We start from the raw sequence: 17,094 nt of genomic DNA, 5'->3' as shown, positions 1-17,094 counted from the left end.
CTTCGGTTTAGTCTTCGGTAATGTATTCATAGATAACATTAAAAGTTTTTTTTTTGTTAGATGATAAATTCTTATTGGTTAAGAAAAAATAGAGTGTATAAAAGGTTTCAACTAAAGTCCTAAAATATAACTTTCAAAGGGTGATCGCCTCTGTAAAAACCTAGCAAGCCGCTCTTAAGAACTTCCCCATGGACGAATCCATCGAGAAAGTAATATTTGTCTTTTCCTTATGGCCCTTTTTTTTTGTTTTTCATTATTAAGGATCACTCTTTAACACCTCTGTTTATCAATTAATGATATCTTCACAAGTATGTAAGAAAAAGTTTTTTTTGTTTTGTTTTATAAGTTAGTAGAATTTCTGATTAGATCGTTTGTGTCTACCCTAGGGTCTGAAATTGCTGGAATTGAACGACACTGATGCAGCCATTCGAAAAATCCGGTATAGGTTGCTTGATACATATTTTTAATATGTAATGTGTAAGATATATGTGTTCTTTGTCGTCACGGTGATCGAATGATATTGCAGTGACATTGGGAGAATTATCGTAAGAGGATATGACATAAGGCTTCGTCGTGATGTTGTCGAGAAGGCTTTGAGAAAACATTTCGCTTCATGTGGAGAGATCACTGATGTTTATATCCCAAAAGACTATAGAAATCATACACTCTGGAGGTTTTTGTTTTGTGGTTTGTTGTTAATTCCTTCAATTTTCCCAGCTCAGCTCATTTTTGTCTTTGTCATTGTCTCTCACAGAAGTGGTTATATATATTTTCTGGGAGAAGGAGCAGTAGAAAAGGCCTTGCAACTCAAGGGAAGTGACGTGGGAGGATGGAATGTCTCTGTTACTGCGTATCCTTTTATGCCACATGCAAACGAGTAAGCTCAACTGTTTTACAACTTGTATAAATCTTTTTTTTTTTTTTTTTGTATTTTTGTATCATCAGTCTCTTCTTATTAATACAAGTATTATTGCAGTTCCGCTTCTTTAAGAGTTGAAGGATATGACCCTTCCCTTAGTCCTGATGAAACCAAGAGCGCTTTGATTAAACTTTTCTCTTCATATGGAAAGATCAAGCATGTCTTCATTAACGAGCGGTTTGTTTGTTTCTTCCTCACTCACTGTTTGCTGTCAACCATTTTCTCATATTATTATTAATATGCTAAATAGAGATTTGACTTTTTCAGCTCAGCTTTAGTGGCTCTTTATGGAGAAGACGCCGCAGTGAAGGCGCCTGAACTTAATGGGAGCGACATGGGGGGACGCAAACTAGTTGTTCGCCTTGTTAATGGACTGGGAAAATCCACTGTCCATAGACGCCGCCTCCGTGGCGGCAACATTTCTGGCCGCCCAGCCCTAGGTACATCAATTTGATTCTTGATTCTTGATTCTTGATTCTTGACTCTTGTTAACAAAGTAAAGAAACATTTTTGGTTTATTTTAGATAAGAAGGCTAAGACGTCTGCTGAGTAGAAAGCTCTCTATCTCTCTCTCTCTCGACAAAGCTCTCTTTTGTGTTTTCTGTCTGGATATGATACAATGCAACCTTTCTCTCTAGAAGTATCATGTAAACGCTTATACAAATGAAATATATACTATTTTCCAACTTACTTACATATATAACAGAGATCTCTTTTATTTCCTGGATACAAAAATCTCTCTGTTCTTCAATGATTTCTAAATGCTCTGTTTCACTTTTCAATTATACTGCATAAAGTCTCCGGTTATGTTTGGAATCAGCTAGCTCAGGATCTGACATCATTGACGATGGAGACGATTTTGAGCCTTCAATACGGTTAGCAATCACCCAATAACACATAGTTCCAAGTGTTGAGACCATGATCAAAGCTCCAATGGCGGTTACACCAATCGCTAAAGGCTTCTCTTTCTTTCCAACAACAACAAAAGACAGAGATACGAACGCTACTGATATCATAATGCAAGCCATCCACATGAGTTTGTTTATTATCGCCATCATTTGCTTCTTTGCTTTCCTCTCTATAACCACCACTGATGTCTGAACCACAACCACTGCTAAAGAGATGAAAAGCGCGAAAGAATCAAACACCACGAATATCAAGAACTCGGTTCTCGGGGCTGCTCTCGCTTCTCCGAGTGAATATCCTGGAGGAACGTTGTTCGGGTCATCCGTGAACTGGCCTGGAACGTTAAAGATGGCTGCAAATGCTACGGTTGCTATGAGGATGGCAACTAAGGTAGTGGAGTTTATCGCGTTGTTGAGTCCTTCCGTGTGCATTTTGTTGACCCGTTTAGCGATTCCTTGGATCTCTCTTCTCGTTCTCCCGGTTTGTTCAAGCTGAGTATGCACCTCATGGCCTATTTCACTAACTGTTTCTTTCAGTTTCCTAGAAGAGCCTGATGGTTCCACTTTTTCAGCTGGCTTGATGGATCTTGCATTCTGCATACCGATCTTTTGCAGAAGCGGTACAATATCCTGCAGCCCGGTTTTCTCAGCGATATCAAGAGCCGTTTCTCCTGATTTATTAACCGCCACTCTACTGACTTCACAATATTTTAAAGCGGTCTGAACAATCTGCAAAGAAACACAACAAAGATTCTAACTTTTGAACCAACAACTTAAAAGATTGTAATCTGCAACGAAAACAACAAAGAATCTTAACTTTTGAAACAACAATAACTAAAAAGATTGTAATCTCAAGTCAATCAATCAATTACCTCTACTCTGTTTTTACGGACGCCTATATGCAAAGGAGTGTTTCCTTTGTTATCCGCGGCATTGATCAACGAAGGATCTGCTTTCATCAACGCATCGACGATCTCACTGTTTTGTCCTTTAACCGCCATATGAAGCGCGGTTTGACCTTTCTTGTCGACTCTTGTAACCATTCCAGCCTTCTTTTCAATCAGCTCATTCACAATCACTGTGTGCCCGTTCCTAGCGGCAGAGTGCAGAGCGGTTTTACCGTTGCTCCTCGCGATAGCAGCTAAGTCCACACCTTTATCCAACAGGAAACAAACAATCTCTCTGTGGCCTTGGGAAGCAGCCGTGTGAAGCGCCGTCGTCTTGGATGAATCAAATGTAAATGAGAGTTCAGGGTTCGCCTCTATTAACACATGAAGAATCTCTACAACAAAAGCAAAATACAAATCCATTATAAACATGTTCCGGTTTTGCTAGTCCATGATCTAAACATGTTCCTCTTTTTTGTCAATAAGCACCCAAATAGCAATTTGCACATAATTAGAGTATGAAGTAGATTTCATCTTTCACCATATATATGTCTATTAGTGTGCTTATTGACTAAGATAGCAAAAATTCACATGAATCTTTTTCAAATTGCACATAATTAGAATGTTCTTCACCAAAAATATATGCAAAATTGCTAATTCTTGAGCTCAAAGATTTATTGAGAAAATCAAGTCAACTCACGTAGGTTTCCGTTCTTGGCGGCGATGTGAAAGGCGTCGAAGCCGTTCTTGGCTTTGGTTCCGGCTAAGACAGAGTCGGAGTGTTTCATCAGAATCTTAACCATGTCGGTGTGGCCGTACTCCGCCGCAACGTATAAAGCCGTCTCACCGGACTGGTTTTGCTCAGCCAACAGCTCTTTCAGCTCGACGCCGTCGTGTTCGCCGATCAACTCCAAAAGAAGCTCCGTGTTGCCTTCTCTAACCGCCGTGTGTAACGGCGTGTCGTCACGTCTCGCCGTCATCTGCTTCGTCATCGTCTTCTTGTTCTCTTTCATGATGATGATTCTGTTGCAAGGAATATTTGGAATTCAGATCGAGTTAGGGAAGTCTAGCTACATGAGAGGAAGAAGATGAATGAATTCGACAAGAGTAACATGAATTCTCTGGACATAGAAACAAGGAAATATTATTACCTCTCCTCCTCGTGGTTTTGGCTTCTTGTGTTGTTTTATCAAATATCTTACATATCATATCCTAATTACAATAATACATATAATCAAACCTTAGTGTCCACTCGAAGCATTATGTTGTGTTGTTTTCTATTTCAAAACAAATTAAACTAGCATATTTAAGTCAACAAAAACTTTCAGGAGTAAAATTAAACCAGAAAAGAAACTAAACAATGCTAATAATATCTGGAGAGAAAAAAAATGATAACTAACCTTTTTACATTACTAAACAATAATGCTAGTGGTTTGTTTGATAATTTAGTCAAAAGCTTATCCATACTACTTTTTCTTTGTTACTAGTATCAAAGCATGTTATGAAAACAAACAGCATCAACTTTAAAATTATAAATACTTGATTGAAAAAATAAACAATTGAAATGAGAAAAATGTTCTTCGTGCAGTCACTTAAATGCATAAGTTATTGGCGATGGACAATGACATATGAAGAAGATAACATAAAAATGAGCCTCCATTATTGTTAGTATCTGTGTGAAACTGTGAATGTGGACATTTATGATAATACCAAACATTGTAAAAAATAAATTTTTAATCCGCTAGTGGGAAATCCAACCATTGAAAATTAACTGCTCCAAAGTGAAAAAATAGATTTCACTAACTCCAAAATATAAGAAAATAATCTAATATATTTTGAGAGTCTCTGTTACATCTTGACCGCATAGCGCAGTGGATTAGCGCGTTTGACTTCGGATCAAAAGGTCGTGGGTTCGACTCCCACTGTGGTCGTGTTCTTTTAGTTTTTTTTTGTTTTTTTTTCATTTTTTTCCCATCAACCAATGATCTTGTCTAGTATTGTCTACGTCCAGATGCTACACCCTTTGTAAGTTGTAACTGTGTTCTTAAACTTCATATCTTACAAACAAAAATGTTATTCAACCCACCTGAATTCACAGAGCTTCGTTTATCTAGTTTGATTATACTACTCAGGTGCATTTTTCGGTCTAGACCTTGTTCATTTGGTGTGTGTGTTCTACTAACAATCCTTAATATTACCGATGAACCAAGTTATTAACCAAACTTGACTTGATCCAATCAATATTCATTTATAAAAAAGATTGATATGAAACTTAAACAAGAGAAACCACAAAACCAGACTTTGGCTCAATATTATATGAAATGATGGTTTGAGAGAGCCTGTTTGATAACAAAGACTTGAGTAAAACTAAAAACAAAAGGTGGGACAAAAAGGGGAGGACACATAAGCCGATAATCAAAAGCTGAATCATCATATCTAGTAGCGACTAAGCTGGATAAATGAAACTACACTTTGATAGCATACTTCCTCACTGGGAAATACATCTCTTTCTTCTTCTCACGCTCTGTCTTCAAAGAAGCCTGTATCCCAAACAACCCAAAAAGAAAGAGATGTCATCATCTTTATCCAATTGAAATAGTTAACTTTATAAACTCATATATACATTGATTTATACATCACTAAAGAAGCTACCAACTGCTGAAAACCGATAAAGGTTCAAAGTTACATGAAAAGAAGCAAGTAATGACTAGTGAGGGTAAATACCTGATGCTTAGTGAGGCGTCTACGGATAGCACGAGTCTTCTTGGGACGGAGATCAAGAGGCAAAAGCTTCTTGTTCTTGTATGCCTCTCTTAAAGCAGATTTCTGCTTCTGGGAGATCACTGTCAACACTTGCGCTATGGATTTCCTCACAACCTTGCTGGATTATCAAAACAGATACACGTTTAATCAATGACTTGTCATATCAAAACCCACAATATCTAAAAACGTGATTATGCACACACATTACGAGTCCCATATATGATATGAATTTAAATTACAATTTGGAGTCATAAGACAAATGCATAACCATACTAGAGCACATTCTATATAAACATGTGAAGAAATATGAATGATGCTACAAATGCAAACCCAAAACAGAGCACTGTGTGATTCCGTACTCCAACTTCCTAAATTTAACTTACAAAAACACTAAATTACTCTAAACCGAAATGAAAAGTTTTCTAATCAGCAAGTAAGATCAAAAACCAAACACACAATTCTAACAAATGTGGATATCTATACACACATTTCATCGTATAATTTAGAAATCAAAAGACGTACATTTTGGAGAGCTTGTTAGGGGCACCGCCGGTGACTTTAGCGACACGGAGGAGAGCGAGCTCAGCCTTGAATTCCTTCAGCTGGTTCTGAAGATCAGTCTTTGATTTGTCTCTAAGCTCGTGTACCTTAATCCTTGCTAAACACAAAAAAAAAAACAAAAAAAAAACAAAAAAAAAGACAATCAGAATTACGTAATTGACATGTCAAAAAGTTCAAAGGATCTGTCCATCAACGTACCCATCGTGAGATTGCCGGTGCTGAACTGCTGTGCCGCTACTTCTTCAAACCCTAATTTGATGAAGAAGATAATTTATACGATTACCTTTGTGAAATCATTGACCTGAAAACCCTCAAGACTCTTTTGACGGATATAGTGGGCCGATTAAAGCCCAATATTTATATCGTTAATGGGCTTCGTTGAAGAACACATAATGGGTCGAAAAGAGAAAAAAGTTGGAATAGTGGTGAAAGCAAAGAGGAATAAATTCGTCAATCAGTAAAAAAAACACCAGAAGCATCAGATTCATCTGATATTTTTTTCGAGTTTGGTGTTGTGAGAATTAGATTCGGAACTATCAATAAGGGTTGGCAAAACATATCTCTTTTTTATCTGTCTACGTTTTGCAAAAGAATAGTTTTTCTAACCAAATGATTATTTTTGTTATTATTGAAAAGTTTAGAATCATACTGTATATATTATTTTGTAGATGGTCCAAAAATCATCAGTTCAATCGAATCAAAATAATTCCACACGGTTTGTAAGTCTACCTAGAAATCTCTCACACATTGGTTTGATAAGAATACGAATAATGTTTACTTTTGCTAAAGTTGATCCCATCAACCAAAAAAATGTCTTTATAACAAGAACTTAAAATTATATACATTTTTCTAATTAATTTATATGTGTGACTGCAGAAACCACTTCACATTTTAATTGCATACAGAACAACTATAGACTTTGTCTTACAACAATTCATAAGAAGAAGAAAAAAAATGTTATGTGCCTCTCAAGCATCACCAACAACCATTTGCTCAACCATGGACAAAACCTCACAACCTTCTTCTTCTTCTTCGGCCACGATCAGGCTCGGTGGTCGAGCCATCGACCGTCATAATCCAATCATACGTGACGGTCGGAGACTCACTCCTCCAGCTTCTCCGAACCTTAATCCCTCTTCTTCATCTTCTTCTACTTACCATACTCCTCTTAAGACTAGATTAGGTCTAGAGAGTAGTGAGCAAAAACGTGCAGCAAAGAGGAAGAGCAAGAAAGGTGACTCTGATGTTGGTAAGTCACCTTTTAATAGCGACACTCCACAGGGTTCTTCGAGGTACTTATTGAGCAACCCGGTTTTCTTTGACGGGTTTGTGGATTCCGACCCGATTCCAGTACCTATCGATGAACCAGAGATAACCAAAGCAGCTGATTTGGATAACTTTCATGAAGATAGACTGATCATAAACGCCTCAAAGTATGTTTCATCATCTTCTTCTTTCTTGGATAAGAAGCAACCCGATTTCTTCGAAGGGTTCTTGGATTATGAACCGGTTCTGTCTCCGGATAATCCCTTCTCTGAACCAACAAAAGCTTCTCCTACAGCATCTCTTAGCTCACTTGAAGATAAAGATGTTTCCTCCCCGGATTTCAAATTCTCTCCTCCTCCTCCTCCGCCACCTCCTTCTCCTCCTCAATCGTCGTCGCCGCCGCTACCACCACAGGAGAAAAACTCTTCTTCGGATCAAGTAAACCATCCAACAAAACCAATTCTTCGTAATGATCAATTAATATGTAATATCAAGCATAACAATCTTTTTTTGCTTTTGTCTAAAAGGTGGTTGTTCTGAGAGTATCACTTCATTGCAAAGGCTGTGCCGGGAAAGTCAAGAAACATCTATCGAAATTGAAAGGCAAGTAACAACTTTATTTCTAATGAATTTAGTTGTGAATTAGGGATCATTTGTATCTTGATTAGTTAAAATACTATGTTTTTGGTACGTTTTGATCGTTGTGTTATATGCAGGAGTGACGTCGTATAACATAGACTTCGCAGCAAAGAAGGTTACCGTGAGGGGAGAGGTAACACCGTTGACTGTGTTGGCGAGTATTTCCAAAGTTAAAAACGCACAGTTTTGGCCTGAGACTATTACTCAGAAGTAGTAATTCCCTTTTTTATTCCTCTGTTTTCCACGTATTTATTATGTTCTTATCTTTGTTTTTTCGAAGACATAACTTTGTGAAAATGTTACTCTCTGCCTTGTTGTCATAGCGTGATCATCTAAAAAAAAATCTTAGGATTGTTAAGTGTTTTGAAGTAAATCTTACCCTCATTATTGTTCAAGTTTTATGGAGAAAATATTTTTTTAGCTATCACTTATCAAGAAAAAAAAAGATAAGACTTGTATTTATTGTTTTCTTTGACAAGTGACAACAATTATATCAAAATTACCAAATTAATAATAATAACTATTATTATTATTTTTATTATAGCAATATAAAATAAAATCATGTAAAATTAAAAAGTAGGGGTGTATCCAAAGTAAAATTTAAATTGATTTGAGTTTCCTTGAGTTTTTAATGATTTTGGTGATTGTAGTGAAGTTCATATAATTTTAGTAATATCCTTTCAAATCTCACCTAAAACCATGAGATTGAATTATGTAATTTTAACTAAGGAAACTCTCTTAAATCTTCTCAAATCTTTCAAAATCATTAAAAATTAAATATATAAATTGTTTTTAATAACAGTGAATTTTAAGATGGATTTTGAAATTACTAGTTTAATAATACTGAATTTCATGAGACTTATTAAAATACATGTTTGAATAACATAGGATTTAATAGGATTTATAAATTCTACACAAATCTCAAAATTCTACTTTAAATACACCCCTAAATGTATTTAGTTTGACTCAAATTTTTGAAAAGGTAAACGTATTTAACCACATGATAAGATGTCCAAAAGTTTATTATATAAACCCCCTCAAAACCATATCAATTTGTAAAAAAAAAAGTAAGATTGCGATGACGAAATCAACTAATGTTCTTGTGGTAATTTTGTTTGGTCTCCTATTTGCTTGTGTCACTGAAGCCACTGAAAAGAACCTTGAGGATGAGACCAGCGGTCTAAAACCATGGTCACCATCACAACGCGTGGTCTTCAGAATGTTACCAAAATACGTTCCGATCCCTCCATCAGGACCAAGCAGAGGAGAGACTCCTCCAACGCCGCCACATAAACCAACCATGGTCGGTCTAAAACCAATGTCACCATCACAACGTCTAGTCTTCGGAATGTTACCAAAATACGTTCCAATTCCACCATCAGGACCAAGCAGAAAAGAAACTCCTCCATCGCCGCCACATAAACCAACCATGGTCGGTCTAAAACCATGGTCACCATCACAACGTCTAGTCTTCGGAATGTTACCAAAATACGTTCCAATCCCTCCATCAGGACCAAGCAGAAAAGAGACTCCTCCAACGCCGCCACATAAACCAACCATGTTCGGTCTAAAACCAATGTCACCATCACAACGTGTAGTCTTCAGAATGTTACCAAAATACGTTCCGATTCCACCATCAGGACCAAGCAGAGGAGAGACTCCTCCAACGCCGCCACATAGATACGTATGATACCATTGCATATTCTTCTCACGTAGAAGTAAACATGATGTAACAAGTCACCCGCTATCTATCTATTTAAAAACCAAACCTCTATAGAAATATTTGATCTGATCGAGGAATAAAAGTATGGCAATATTCGTGTGTTGTTTAGATAGCTTGTATTCATAAGAATCATCAAAGACTACTCCAGAGACAAAAGTCCAAATACAACACAAAGCCAACATTTCTAAGCAGAAGCTTGGGATAAAAGCTCAAAGCTTGTGCGTATTGAGCACATTAGCATCAAAATAGTCTTTATAAGGATGATCATCAGGAACCAATCTCCTAAACTCTTCAAATTGCTTGGCTGCTTCATCTTTCTTCTTCATCAATGTATAAATCAAACCTTGACATAGATATGGTCTAAAATCTCTAGGCTCATCTTTCACCAGTTCTTGATAAACCCTAAGTGCTTCAGTCGGATTCCCTTTTATAACCCTAATCTGTGCAATCAACAACATGAAATCTCTAAAATCTTTCTTCTTGTTCTCCTTCTTGCATTTCTCAATCGCCTCGTTGATTCTGCTCTCGACCTCTGATAGCTTGGATTCGGACTCCGAGTAAGCCATTACTAGCCCGTGGTAAGCTTCCACGCGAAACGGATCTTTCGAGAGAACCTCTTCGAATCCTTTAGTCGCTGAGTCGAAATCGCCGCCGTAGGTTTGTACCTGAGCTTTAAAGATCCGCCATTCCTGTTCTTCTGGTTCGATTTCGATCAAACGGTTTAGAATCTCCAAGGCGTGTTCCAGATTTTTGGTTTGGAATTTGATTTTCATCAGAGATTGAAGAGCTTTAACGTCGTTTGGATTCTCAGCGAGATGCTTCTCCAGCGCTGCTTCGTCTTTTTCTTCTTTTTGACTCGACGAGATTTGATCAGTTCCGCTGGATTTATCGGAAGCGAGATCCGCCGTCGTGGATGGTGGCGGAGGTGAGACGAGAGTTGCAGCGGTGGCGGGTTTGGTGGCGAGGTGTAGGGAAGCGGAGAACAAAGCGGCGGCTGTTGTTAGCGTTACGCATGTGGTTTTGAGGAAAGAGGGTTTAGGGTTTGAGGATGATGAAGACGAAGCTCTGATGGCGCGAGACGGAAGAGGTTTTTTAAAGATTCGGTATGAAACAGGTTTAGGCTGGGGTTTACGGTGACTGTCGAGTCGGAGGCGGAGGGTTTGATCACAGTAGTGAAACTTGGCCAGAGACGCCATTGTTGAGCTCCTCCGATAACAACCCTAAGGCTAAGGACGGCGATGTGATTCAGATAGAAGAAGAAGAAGAAGATACCAAAGCAAATTTTAGTTTACAGAATCAAAATCGTCGTCTGAATTCTATTTGGGCTTTGAATGTATTTTGTAAACTTAATGGGCTTATATATTTATCATCAATCTGGTTTAGGGTTCGATCGATTTAGATGATTAATTGTATATTATGTTTGGGCCGTCTATTACTATTTGGGCTTATAAAGGTCATGAAAACGAATATTACGTCGAGACTTGTATAGTTCTTTTGCTTATCGTGTACTAAACTACGTACTGGATTTATGATTTTGATTTTGACGGTGGTGGTGGCTTGGCTTTTTTTCTTAATTACTTTGCAATACTAAATTGTATATGTAGAAGAATTTCGAATTGAGTTTTGTTTTTAAGTGTGTACGAAATGAAATATCCTAGCTAGCTAGCACGAAAGAACCATAACTTTAAAATCATCGGCACCATCAATCCAAAGAAAACAAAAATCACATTGTTGTTATCAGAGAGGGGTTTGACTAGTTTATATAACCAATTAGTTTCGACTCTAAAAAATCCTAATTGTCGTGACGTCTAAAGAGTTATACCACCTTGTGGGTTATGTGGTATACCACTAATTCATGATACATATCATTTCTCAAATATAAAACAAAAAAAGTCATTATTGGTTAAACGAAAACACACAAAACCCCATCATTTGTTGTTGATTTGTTCATTGAAACTCGTGTTCGTCGTATACTCGTAAACTTGTGGCTACAAATTTTTTGATTCCCTCTACATTAATGAATACACTCTTGATTGACCAAAATGAGATGTTAACGTACGTTCAAGAGAAGTATATGCCAAGGTTACGCAAAAGAACTGGACCGTTGGAAACTCTTCTTAAATATATATAAAACAAAGAAGCAAAAATAATACAAATTGAAACGGCATGCCAAAGAGCTTGGAACTACATGCATGACATTACGTTTTCATTGGTATTTTTCTAAAGTACGTTGTCGTTTTAGACATTTCGTTTTCTTTTGCTAGGCATTTCGTTTTCTTGTTTGCTCTTTTTCATTCCTGTTGTTGACATTTATCATCTCCTTTTTTTTCCCTTTTTATTTCTCGTTTTGTAACGTTGGGAATAAAAGAAAAAAGTAGGCACCAAATTCGAATCTATTTTGAAGAAACAAGATTGATTGACTTTCACCATTAAGTACATTTTTGTCCTTTAAATTTGGCAATCCTTTTTATTCCAATTACTTGTTAAATAATTTGCTAACAAAACAGGAACTAGAGATGTAGAAATATGTAAGAATCAGTTCTTAATCATGCATTCTATTAAACTATTATTTGAAGAGAACATCTCTATCAGTTTGTATCGAAATTCTTTAATTAAAATGTTTAGTATTTTCTTGTGGTATATAAAAGTTCGTTATTTCCCCAAAATTTTGATAATGTGTGAAGTTTGAAAATGATTTTGGAAAACTAGATTCGCCAGTGTTCAGAATTAAAGATAACATCCACAATTATTCATATATATAAAGTCCCTAACTAATAATTAAAGAAAACTATATGTTAATAAGTTAAAAAGGAGCAATAGAACGAACAGTCGGGTCGGTCCAATGAATGAACCGAAAATGCGGAAATTGAGATGAAGAGTGTCTTCACCAAACAGACCAAACTTAGCTTCAACACTGACTAAAAGATCAAAAAGACAAGAATACAAAAACAGCCACCGCAGTTTTTGCGGTCATCACCAAATCCTAACACGCAATCCTATGTAGTGACGAACATTTTCACGTGCTTCCACGTGCCTTCCACGTGGCGTCTCAACTACTCGATCTCTGTCCAAACCAATGTTTTTTTGGTCCAGCATTGGTTTTTCTTCTTATCAAACACGACGCCAAACTAGTTAAACGACGGCGAGGCGAGGTATACACAAGTAAAGAAAGTCGTTTATCGCAGATAAGCTTATATCAAACTCCACAAATCTTTAAATGACGGTGGTCGGTGGTAATGGTCATAATAGCCCATCAGCCATCACCACTGATATAATTATTATTTTCCAAGTGTTCATGATTCTAAGGCTTAAGCATATAGATATATATGATGAATGTCATGAATATGTATCAGTCCGAAGTTGAATTATGTTTTAATTGTGATCAATATTTCTGATATTAAATTAAATTGCTTCAACCGCAGTGTTTGACTTTTGACTAGTAAAAATATTTATACCAACTTTTATATTTTCATATACTAAACATACGTATTCACATATGATAAAAATAAATGTATATGAATAAAAACTATATATACTTATACTGTACATAAAATATGAAGAATGTAAAAGCACGATCTAATATAATTGAGATACATATGCAAATGGAATTATATCATGAAGGAAAAAAGGGGTGCAAAGAAACTTCATAAATGGAGATGAAAAAGAAATATTCCTATTTAGTGAATTTATTCATTCCTAACGAACATCACGACACATATATATATGTCCCTAATAAGTATATAGAATCGGATCATACATATACAATTTTTTTTATTAATCATACATGCATATATACATACCCATATATAGTATAGGTATGTGTATGCGAATGTATGCGTAAGTAAAAAAAGGTAGGGGTGTCATGATCTTAGATAGTAGTTCGTGAAAGCAAATCTCGGATTCTTCGAGCTGTCTCTTTCTCGGTCGGTATTTCTTCTCGTCTTCTCTCGTATGCCTCGAAGAACTCTTTGTTCTCTCTCTCTAGCTCCTTCCACACTGCATACAATTATTTTTAATCAATTCTCTCCGCTCCTCCTTATCTTTAATATACCGTATATACCTATGTGTGTATATATGTGTGTACCTGTGGAAGTGATGATAGGCTTGATATTAGCATGCTTGAACAGAGCATCCATACACTCTTCTTTGCCCATGTTGAATAATATACATTCTTCTATCAAATGATGCACCTGCAGCCAATAATTTCACACACATGATGATGATCAGCTAGCATGTCTTCAAGAGACAAAGGATATCCAAAGATCAGAGATTGATGATTTGACAAGAAGAAGAAGAAGAAGAAAAAGTAAAGAAAAGAGATTGGTTAAGAAGTCGAACCAGATGGATGTAAGAGGCTTGAGAGCTATTCTGATCACCCATGATTATCAGATTGTTATAGAGAGACTATATAAATTAAGATGATGATGATGATGATGATGATGATGATGGAGGGGAGAAGATAGGCTGGTGAAGAGAGGTATATATATATAAAAAGGAACGCTACCAGAGCCGGAAAATAGTAAGAGAAGAGACTCCTTCATTAAAATATTTAATTTATATAAGTAAAAAAAAATATCTACAAAGAAAGAAAGAAAATTAAGTAATATATGTAGATTGTCACGGAACGACCTATTATAAAAATGGACAAGGGTTTTTGTTTTATTTGTGTTAGTTGATTACAGATATTCAAAAATAATCGAATCAATTTTTTGCGAATGTTACCTTTTTTTGCTTTTTGCTAAAATTGACATGTTTCTCTCTGTTCATCGAATCGAATCATGAGAAGAAGAATTGATCATTATTAGACGAAGAAGAAGAAGAAAAAATAGAAAGTAAAAATAATAAAATCAGTAAGACAAAAATAAAAAACATTTAAAATATGTTATCTTTGTTTTAGACTAAACGGCGATGCTCTCTCTTTGGTTTCAGTTTTTTTATTTTTTAATGCTGACTTGTAACAAGAGGGGGTCACGTGGGCATTAGCTTATGATTGGCTGAGAGGAGATTACAATTAGATTTTTTACGAAACGGTAATGCTTACGTGGCACTGGGTCCGTTTATCACGTGAAGTAGGGTCCGTTTTAACATAGTTTTAAAACTATATTACTACTATATGATTAATTCATAATCATTACTGTTTTAGCATCTGCTTAATACAGTCTTTGCTGTTGTTTACTTTATAATATTAAATCATTTTTATTTTTGTATTTTTTTTGCCTTTGTAATAATGTCACCTACTTCTACCTACCAAAACATTGACATTTTTTACACCGTGATAATCGTTTTTTTACGAATGTCTTTTCTTTATTAGTAGTATATATGTACAACAGTACTCCCTTTTTTTGGTCTTCGAATGATATTAGGTTTTAATAATTAAAACCTTGGCTACAGTTTAATTTGTAAACGAGCTAATTAAGTGATGCCGTTTCTATAATAAATCAAAAGCCACCCGTATCTTTTCCAAACGAGCCAAACAACAAGTGATGTATGTGATCAGGATTTTCATAAATCTCCACAATTATACTTATATGTACATATCCTTATAATCTTGAATCATGCATGCATGCATGCATGCATGGAGAGATGGAGCAATGTTCCATATGACTCAGACTGAGTGTGGGTATCCGAAGAACTTCCACCATACGAACATTTGGGTAACGTGAACACATATTGGTTAAAACGATTTAAAACATTGGTGTGCAACGTTTTTCTAATATTACCCAACCTTCGAATCCAATCAATGGTTCTAGCTAAAACATTCTCTAAATGCAATTAATATAGTATTCTTTTACGATCATTATTTACAAAAATATCTGCAATCTACTATAGTATTTTTGCAACATTATTCAAATAAGAAAAAGTTAGCATTTATAGTTGAAATAAAAATATATTGCTTGACCGAGGAATTTGGATCCATTCGAATGTAACCGTCACCTGAAAATCACGTGAAAGATACGTTACAACTGAAGTTATAACATAATTAGCGGATCTAGTTAAACGCTATGTAACAGCTGTATATTTCAGTTTCGTGCGATTAAATAATATATAAATTAGATTATGATACATATTTAATGTGCTTTTTATAGTACAAAACACTTGATGGCTTATGTGCCAGTTGAGAGAAAATATATAGTTTGGAGTGATGGGTAAACAGAAAGACAATCTCAAGATTATATATGTTCAAATAGCTTATCAGCGTACATCATGAACCAAATCATCAATATAGAAATTATTTGTCTAAACATAAAATTCTATCTCAAACCTGTTGTTCCATCGCAACAAAACATTTGATATACTTTGAAAAGTAGGAATGAGTTCTGAGATGTACTTGGGAGTTTCCCCACATCTTGGGAAGGCTTTTGCCGTTGGATTCTCGAACCTTATTTTGAGGGACCACCGAAGTTTGGTAACTGTATATGTCGGAGAAGTCCTTCTTGGAAACTCATTTTAGCTAGTACAAAGTTTACATCACCAAAAGTATATAAAACCACTTATACTACAATGTCATCAAAATATACACAAAACTCATCCATCAGTGGTACCAGTTTCACCTTATCTTTTTGGGTGTGAAAAAATATTTCTAATTTTTTTAACATTATATGTTTTAGCGTAACCAAAAAAATGAAAACAAACTACATTCACGCGAATATCTTAACAGGCCTAAACTATTTCCACTTGTTCGTAGAGATATATTGGTCAAGGCCCAATAAAGCCCATATAAACCGCCGACTTTACCGCCATCCGTTGATTAGTATTACGATAGTAACAGCTATTGATCTAACGAGTTGGAAAAATACACGTCACGGATCCGTGCCATGTTCCAAGATCCAATTATTATCATCTCACGAAACGTATAAATTCGAAACCGAAACCCCTCAAAAAAATCATCATCTCTAGTTGTTTCATATTCCCCAGAAGAATTCAATTCATCGTTCAATCTCTTCGAGATAATGGCGCCCAAGGCAGAGAAGAAACCGGCGGAGAAAGGACCAGCGAAGGCGGAGAAGAAGATCGCGAAGGAAGGAACAAGCGAGGTAAAGAAGAAGAAGAAGACGAAGAAGAGCACGGAGACGTACAAGATCTACATCTTCAAGGTGTTGAAACAGGTTCATCCAGATATTGGGATCTCTGGTAAAGCCATGGGGATCATGAACAGTTTCATCAACGACATCTTCGAGAAACTCGCTCAGGAATCGTCTCGCCTCGCCAGGTACAATAAGAAACCGACCATTACCTCCCGTGAGATCCAAACCGCCGTCAGACTCGTTTTGCCTGGTGAATTGGCTAAGCATGCCGTCTCTGAAGGCACCAAAGCCGTCACCAAATTCACAAGCTCTTAGATCTTTTCTTTGCTTTTCTTTCTTTTTGTCTTTTTATCAAATCTTATCATATGATTATGATACCTGAATAATAATACATTGTTCATATGAA

At 36.1% G+C, this 17,094-nt stretch overlaps 8 protein-coding genes and 1 non-coding gene across 9 annotated transcripts; 5 read left to right on the top strand and 4 right to left on the bottom strand.

Annotated features, from left to right (window-relative positions):
- The first annotated feature begins 111 nt into the window (after positions 1 to 111).
- LOC17882745 (nucleolin 1) lies at positions 112 to 1,609 on the top strand. The gene is made up of 7 exons (XM_006288966.2): positions 112 to 209; positions 387 to 439; positions 527 to 673; positions 755 to 877; positions 977 to 1,096; positions 1,187 to 1,359; positions 1,444 to 1,609. Exons 1-7 carry the CDS (start codon positions 189 to 191, stop codon positions 1,470 to 1,472), a joined length of 666 nt encoding a protein of 221 aa, XP_006289028.2. The 5' UTR covers positions 112 to 188; the 3' UTR covers positions 1,473 to 1,609.
- Positions 1,532 to 3,924, bottom strand: LOC17882043 (ankyrin repeat-containing protein At5g02620). Its single transcript, XM_006287439.2, has 4 exons — positions 3,863 to 3,924; positions 3,412 to 3,734; positions 2,697 to 3,106; positions 1,532 to 2,553 (listed from the first exon to the last, which is right to left on the bottom strand). Exons 2-4 carry the CDS (start codon positions 3,722 to 3,724, stop codon positions 1,702 to 1,704), a joined length of 1,575 nt encoding a protein of 524 aa, XP_006287501.1. The 5' UTR covers positions 3,725 to 3,734; positions 3,863 to 3,924; the 3' UTR covers positions 1,532 to 1,701.
- Positions 3,925 to 4,568: 644 nt separating this feature from the next.
- Positions 4,569 to 4,642, top strand: TRNAR-UCG. Its single transcript has one exon. It is a non-coding gene; the product is annotated as a tRNA-Arg (tRNA).
- A 320-nt stretch (positions 4,643 to 4,962) lies between these two features.
- Positions 4,963 to 6,315, bottom strand: LOC17881253 (60S ribosomal protein L35-4). Its single transcript, XM_006288842.2, has 4 exons — positions 6,234 to 6,315; positions 5,997 to 6,132; positions 5,436 to 5,592; positions 4,963 to 5,251 (listed from the first exon to the last, which is right to left on the bottom strand). Exons 1-4 carry the CDS (start codon positions 6,235 to 6,237, stop codon positions 5,177 to 5,179), a joined length of 372 nt encoding a protein of 123 aa, XP_006288904.1. The 5' UTR covers positions 6,238 to 6,315; the 3' UTR covers positions 4,963 to 5,176.
- Positions 6,316 to 6,890: 575 nt separating this feature from the next.
- Positions 6,891 to 9,172, top strand: LOC17881084 (protein SODIUM POTASSIUM ROOT DEFECTIVE 1). The gene is made up of 4 exons (XM_006289798.2): positions 6,891 to 7,739; positions 7,829 to 7,904; positions 8,018 to 8,150; positions 9,086 to 9,172. The coding sequence occupies exons 1-4, from the start codon at positions 6,990 to 6,992 to the stop codon at positions 9,090 to 9,092; spliced, it is 966 nt and encodes a 321-aa protein (XP_006289860.2). The 5' UTR covers positions 6,891 to 6,989; the 3' UTR covers positions 9,093 to 9,172.
- On the top strand, positions 8,860 to 9,766 carry LOC111830067 (vegetative cell wall protein gp1-like). Its single transcript, XM_023780925.1, has one exon. The coding sequence runs from the start codon at positions 8,941 to 8,943 to the stop codon at positions 9,628 to 9,630; it is 690 nt and encodes a 229-aa protein (XP_023636693.1). The 5' UTR covers positions 8,860 to 8,940; the 3' UTR covers positions 9,631 to 9,766.
- LOC17884416 (protein SLOW GREEN 1, chloroplastic) lies at positions 9,765 to 11,011 on the bottom strand. The gene has a single exon (XM_006288128.2). It carries the CDS (start codon positions 10,857 to 10,859, stop codon positions 9,873 to 9,875), a length of 987 nt encoding a protein of 328 aa, XP_006288190.1. The 5' UTR covers positions 10,860 to 11,011; the 3' UTR covers positions 9,765 to 9,872.
- Positions 11,012 to 13,220: 2,209 nt separating this feature from the next.
- Positions 13,221 to 14,139, bottom strand: LOC17884607. The gene is made up of 3 exons (XM_006288911.2): positions 14,002 to 14,139; positions 13,748 to 13,853; positions 13,221 to 13,659 (listed from the first exon to the last, which is right to left on the bottom strand). The coding sequence occupies exons 1-3, from the start codon at positions 14,041 to 14,043 to the stop codon at positions 13,532 to 13,534; spliced, it is 276 nt and encodes a 91-aa protein (XP_006288973.1). The 5' UTR covers positions 14,044 to 14,139; the 3' UTR covers positions 13,221 to 13,531.
- A 2,315-nt stretch (positions 14,140 to 16,454) lies between these two features.
- LOC17883650 (histone H2B.9) lies at positions 16,455 to 17,094 on the top strand. Its single transcript, XM_006286598.2, has one exon. It carries the CDS (start codon positions 16,614 to 16,616, stop codon positions 17,001 to 17,003), a length of 390 nt encoding a protein of 129 aa, XP_006286660.1. The 5' UTR covers positions 16,455 to 16,613; the 3' UTR covers positions 17,004 to 17,094.

Source organism: Capsella rubella, unplaced genomic scaffold, assembly GCF_000375325.1.
Source record: "Capsella rubella cultivar Monte Gargano unplaced genomic scaffold, Caprub1_0 scaffold_6, whole genome shotgun sequence".
NCBI lineage: Eukaryota > Viridiplantae > Streptophyta > Magnoliopsida > Brassicales > Brassicaceae > Capsella > Capsella rubella.
The sequence above is the reverse complement of the archived record's forward strand: the minus strand, read 5'-3'. Positions and strand labels throughout refer to the sequence as shown.

Excerpts from the sequence above, each read along its gene's own strand:
- LOC17882043 (XM_006287439.2), bottom strand. The coding sequence starts at position 3,724 with ATGAAAGAGAACAAGAAGACGATGACGAAGCAGATGACGGCGAGACGT. Across the intron at positions 3,107-3,411 it reads CGCCAAGAACGGAAACCTAC|AGATTCTTCATGTGTTAATA; the intron begins GTGAGTTGACTT and ends CTTTTGTTGTAG. Across the intron at positions 2,554-2,696 it reads TCCGTAAAAACAGAGTAGAG|ATTGTTCAGACCGCTTTAAA; the intron begins GTAATTGATTGA and ends GTTTCTTTGCAG.
- LOC17881253 (XM_006288842.2), bottom strand. Across the intron at positions 5,593-5,996 it reads CCTAACAAGCTCTCCAAAAT|CAAGGTTGTGAGGAAATCCA; the intron begins GTACGTCTTTTG and ends TTGATAATCCAG. Across the intron at positions 5,252-5,435 it reads GACGCCTCACTAAGCATCAG|GCTTCTTTGAAGACAGAGCG; the intron begins GTATTTACCCTC and ends TTTGGGATACAG.
- LOC17884607 (XM_006288911.2), bottom strand. The coding sequence starts at position 14,043 with ATGGGTGATCAGAATAGCTCTCAAGCCTCTTACATCCATCTG. Across the intron at positions 13,854-14,001 it reads AAGCCTCTTACATCCATCTG|GTGCATCATTTGATAGAAGA; the intron begins GTTCGACTTCTT and ends TATTGGCTGCAG. Across the intron at positions 13,660-13,747 it reads GCCTATCATCACTTCCACAG|TGTGGAAGGAGCTAGAGAGA; the intron begins GTACACACATAT and ends AATTGTATGCAG.
- LOC17882745 (XM_006288966.2), top strand. The coding sequence starts at position 189 with ATGGACGAATCCATCGAGAAA. Across the intron at positions 210-386 it reads TGGACGAATCCATCGAGAAA|GGTCTGAAATTGCTGGAATT; the intron begins GTAATATTTGTC and ends TGTCTACCCTAG. Across the intron at positions 878-976 it reads TTTATGCCACATGCAAACGA|TTCCGCTTCTTTAAGAGTTG; the intron begins GTAAGCTCAACT and ends GTATTATTGCAG.
- LOC17883650 (XM_006286598.2), top strand. The coding sequence starts at position 16,614 with ATGGCGCCCAAGGCAGAGAAGAAACCGGCGGAGAAAGGACCAGCGAAG.
- LOC17881084 (XM_006289798.2), top strand. The coding sequence starts at position 6,990 with ATGTTATGTGCCTCTCAAGCATCACCAACAACCATTTGCTCAACCATG. Across the intron at positions 7,740-7,828 it reads AAAACTCTTCTTCGGATCAA|GTGGTTGTTCTGAGAGTATC; the intron begins GTAAACCATCCA and ends TTTGTCTAAAAG. Across the intron at positions 7,905-8,017 it reads ACATCTATCGAAATTGAAAG|GAGTGACGTCGTATAACATA; the intron begins GCAAGTAACAAC and ends TGTTATATGCAG.
- LOC111830067 (XM_023780925.1), top strand. The coding sequence starts at position 8,941 with ATGATAAGATGTCCAAAAGTTTATTATATAAACCCCCTCAAAACCATA.
- LOC17884416 (XM_006288128.2), bottom strand. The coding sequence starts at position 10,859 with ATGGCGTCTCTGGCCAAGTTTCACTACTGTGATCAAACCCTCCGCCTC.